The sequence below is a fragment of the Glycine soja genome, unplaced genomic scaffold, assembly GCF_004193775.1.
Source record: "Glycine soja cultivar W05 unplaced genomic scaffold, ASM419377v2 tig00104178_1_pilon_502608_766094, whole genome shotgun sequence".
NCBI classification, from domain to species: Eukaryota; Viridiplantae; Streptophyta; class Magnoliopsida; order Fabales; family Fabaceae; genus Glycine; species Glycine soja.
The window spans coordinates 22,817-27,632 of record NW_021144401.1 but is presented as its reverse complement, the minus strand read 5'-3'; the positions used below and the strand labels follow the sequence as shown (position 1 = coordinate 27,632).

At 39.3% G+C, this 4,816-nt stretch overlaps 1 protein-coding gene across 1 annotated transcript; it reads right to left on the bottom strand.

The window, feature by feature from the left end:
• Positions 1-4,085: 4,085 nt before the first annotated feature.
• On the bottom strand, positions 4,086-4,553 carry LOC114404475. The gene has a single exon (XM_028367408.1). It carries the CDS (start codon positions 4,551-4,553, stop codon positions 4,086-4,088), a length of 468 nt encoding a protein of 155 aa, XP_028223209.1.
• Positions 4,554-4,816: the final 263 nt, after the last annotated feature.

Below are 4,816 nucleotides of genomic sequence, written 5' to 3'. Positions count from 1 at the left end.
TGACCATTAAAAGGTCCCCTTCTTCTTGGGGGTAGATTTCTTTAGTAGATTCTTCCCCTTTTGCTTCTTCACTTTCACTATAGGAAAGTGAGGTAGTAGCCTTATCTTGGCTACTATAAATGTCTTGGCTGTAACGACCCGCCTCGTCGCTATGATATCACCACTCTAAACCGCAAAAGTTACAATTTTTAAATGAAAACTCCGTTAATTTGCTTATGAAAAATGAAAGTAATTTTTTTTCTTGATATACATTCACCAAACAACATACCATTACTTAAGTGAATATATATATATATATATATATATATATATATATAGTAACTCAGTACACATCATTCACATAATGGAAAGTAAATTTGTTCATACATATAATTAAATTTGTGATTTACATCCTCAATTCAACAAAAAGAATTATGGAACCAGCTATGGAGGAGTTGATTAAAAAACATAACTCTCTTCCAAAATAATCCCGACGTCATCATGTCGGCTCGGTGGCTCCACAAAAGAATCTCACTTCTCGTACTCTACTGCTATCATTATGCTCCCTCGAACAAAGGTTCACGATCATCACAGGTACCAACCACACGGTACAAAAATTGTGAGGGGTGAGTTTATTATAAAAGAAATTAATACAAAATCAAATGACCACAATTATTAAAAAAACATTAACAAATATCATAAGCTTACACAAACATTCATTAGTCCAACACACACTCAATAAATAGTCATCATCCGTTCATAGTTCCAATCAATCATGCTCAGTATGATGCATGCACCTAACCTTAAATGCAATATGGTACCATCCCCAAGGAAATAGCCTAAGCGAGTTCGCACGACACTCTCACTTAGGAAAACTCGGTAGCAAGTGTCGAGGTCACCCTGTGGTGCACAGGCAACTCCCCCTCAGGGTGATCAGCCTGAGTCTCAAGGGAGTTCCAAACCGAGTGACAAGGCCCCAAGTACAAGCATTCCTCCTCATGAGAAACTACAAGTACTTACTGACAAAGTTTATACTATTTCCATATCATATGAAGTATGAAACATGGGCACCATCAATGCACTGATTGTGGATAATTAAAGATTCTAAGCCATCCCTTTCCAGAGATGCTTAAAACTCTTTAACCACTCTATTTCCCGCACCAGGGATATCCAACAAGGTCACTGCACCCCCCATGTACATACACAACATACAACGTGTGAAACATGGGCACCATCAATGCATTGATCGTGGATAATTAAAAATTCTAAGCCATCCCCCTCTAGAGATGCTTAAAACTCTTTAACCACTATATTTCCCCCACTAGGGATATCCAACAAGGTCACTGCACCCCCATGTACATACACAACATACATTATCATAATGACATTTTCAACATCATCAATATCTCATCTCAATATCATTATCTACATCAACATTGCCTCATCTCATTTCAATGACATTATCAACAACAACACATCATATCATATTAACATAATCATCAATAACAACATCAACTCATATCAACATAATCATCAATGACAACATCATCTCACATCAATTAATATCCTCAATGATAGTATCATTAGTAAGTCGCATTCCGCATATACATACATGTATAGTTCATGCATGAGATTCACACTCCCCAGGTCTTAAGACCATACAAGTCTAATAGAAACAATAATCTTATTCATCAATGATAGATATATCGCATTCCATTAGTCAAAAACATTGTTTTCTTGAAAACCAACATGCAACAGGGACAGACATACATCCCCATAGTTAGGTTCCCTGAACCCAACTATGGTATTAAAAATGGTAAAGGATAATAAACTCCCCTCACCTATCTTGAGCTCTCCGTTAGTTCCTCTTTGCGTCACTCAGAGGTTTCTCTCATTCATGCTCGTTAGTCCAAACGCAAGGTTCTATATACCAAATTGAAGGAAATTTAGTATAGATTTCAAAAACAAGGTTAATAATAATATTCGAAGTCAAATACCCCTGTCAAAACATAAACGGCTGAGGGGTGTTTCAGATTCTACTAAAAGGAGACGTCATTTTAAAATTCCGATCATGCCAATGTGACTGGGGTTCAGTGAAAGTCACGAAAATAACATCAATGTTATAAAAGATAACTTTTACAATGTCTCATTCTTAAGGGTTTTTCAAAGGAAGTGTAAAAACACCCTATTACAATACCCAAAACACAAGAGGCACTAAAAGAAACTTAAACTAGCTAGGAGAAAGGCTTAGAAGTCAAGATTAGCTCAGAGACACTACAAAATGAAGGATTGGGGGAATTTTCTCCATTGAATCCTTGAGGAGGATTCTGAGGATTCTTCTCCGATTACAACGTTCTTCTTGGTGTGGAGGTTCGGCGGAAAGCAACAGCGACTAGTGGTGGCCATCGGTAGTCATGGGTGGTGGACAGGGAGGTGTTAGGGTTTGGGTGGTGTTTGGAGAGGAGGAGAGGGGGAAATTGTGTTTTTACACTGAAGAACATATTTATAATCTATAGATCTTGCTTAGCGAGCTTGTCTCGCTAAGCAGGAGTCCACTTTTTGCGCTTAGTGAGAAAATTCACACTTAGCGCAACTCCCTCTGTACTAAGTCTCACTCAGCATGCTAATTCTCGCTCAGTGCAATTCCCTCTCGAGTTGGAATTGCACTAAGTGCGCCCTTCACGCTTAGTGAGACATTGAAAGTTGTTATTTTAAAAATCCCAACGGTCAGACCGTGGAGACTTGTCTTAGGAACCTCCAGACAAAAGTTGAAGACAATCTAATGGTTAAGGAATCCTGGATCACTATTTTACTAAAATTTGAAATATCATAATTTCAACTTAGTTCAACAAAACTCCACATAACTCAACATCCACACCAAGAAATTCACACATGACTAATTCCAGCCATACCTCAACTCATTCAAGTCAACCATATAGTAAAATAATATGATAAATACAATTAAACATCGATTTATAATTAGTAATATTTTAGGGTGTTACAACTCTCCCACCCTTTTAGAAATTTCATCCCCGAAATTTACCTGACTCAAAAAAGGATGGATAGGCTGCTCGCATCTGACTTTCTAATTCCCATGTGGCATATTCTCTTGATGCACCTCCCCTGATCACCTTAACCAACAAAATTTCCTTCCCTCTAAGGTGCTTTCTTCGTCTATCCTCGATCCTCAAAGGCAATGTTTCATATGTGAAGTTCTCTTTCACTTGTACGTCATCCAATTTGATCACATGAGATGGATCATGGATATACTTACGGAGTTGAGACACATTAAAGACATTGTGAAGATTAGAAAGAAATGGGGGTAATGCAATTTGGTATGCGACAGGACTGACTCTTTTAAGAATTTGAAAAGGACTAATAAAGTGAGGTGTTAGTTTTCGGGATTTCAATGCTCGACGAACCCCAGTCAACAGAGTGACTCTCAAGAATACATGATCACCAACCTCGAATTCCAGGTCTTTCCTCCTCTTGTCCTGATAACTTTTCTGCCTACTCTGAGAAATTCTCATCCTCTCTTGGATCAACTTGATCTTCTTAGTGGTTTGTCGTACCACTTTAGGTCCTAAGGTGAGGTCTTCTTTGGGATCTAGCCAACATAGGGGTGTCCTACACCTTCTACCATATAGAGCTTCATAGGGAGCCATGCCAATGGTAGAGTGAAAACTATTGTTATAGGTAAACTCTATCAACGACAGAAAACTCTCCCAACTACCCTTTTGCTCTAAGACACACGCCCTCAAAAGGTCCTCCAACGATTGAATGGCCCGTTCAATTTGGCCTTCAGTTTGAGGGTGGTAGGCTGAACTTATTCTAAGCTTGGTTCCCAATGCTCAGTTTAGGCTCTCCCAAAATCTAGAGGTAAACCTAGGATCTCTATCAAACACTATGCTAGATGGCACACCATGTAATCTGACAATCTCACTAATATACAGGGAGGTCAACTTCTCCAAGGAAAATATGATATTAATGGGAAAAAAGTGAGCAGACTTGGTCAATCTGTCAACAATAACCAAGATAGAATCTAAACCTATGGGGGTCCTAGGTAGTCCTACAACAAAATCCATGGAAATACTGTCCCACTTCCACTAGGGTATCTCCAAGGGTTGTATCTTCCCTGAAGGTCTCTGATGTTCTATCTTAGCCTTCTGATAGACTAAGCATGCATACACAAACTCACTAACTTCTCTCTTCATCTTGGGCCACCAAAACAACATCTTCAAATCCTGATACATCTTGGTAACACCAGGATGGATGCTCAGGTTACTCCTATGTCCTTCCTCCAAGATCATCTTCCTAAGTTTAGGCACATTGGGAACACAAATCCTTTCTTGAAGTCGCAAGGCTCCATCTGATCCAACATTGAAACTACTATCTCTTCCTGACTCTATAGCTTCAAACTGAGTCCTTAGAAAATGATATGTCTTTTGGCCCTCCCTGATATCTCCTAGTAACTCACTGTAGATCCTCAAAGTTCCTAATCTCACACTATTAGGGGTGTCGCAACCTACCCTTCGGTGGGAGGGCGAGGCGAGATAAAAATTGCGTCTTCTCATGAAGAAAACACGTGGAGTTGCCACCAACGTTTACTCGAGGGAAAAAGTTAGAAAAACCAAAAAGACAAAGGTCTGTGAATTTTGAAAATAAGGGTTCAGGATTTGTTTACGCACAGGGCTGCAGAACTCGCTAAGCGCGCATCTGTGCGCTAAGCCCAAAACCTTCTTGGGTTTTCTAATTTTTGAACTGGGCTAAGCGAGTCTATCCCGCTAAGCGCGTGAATTTAAAATCTAAAAATTCAGACGTCACTGAGTGCTCACTT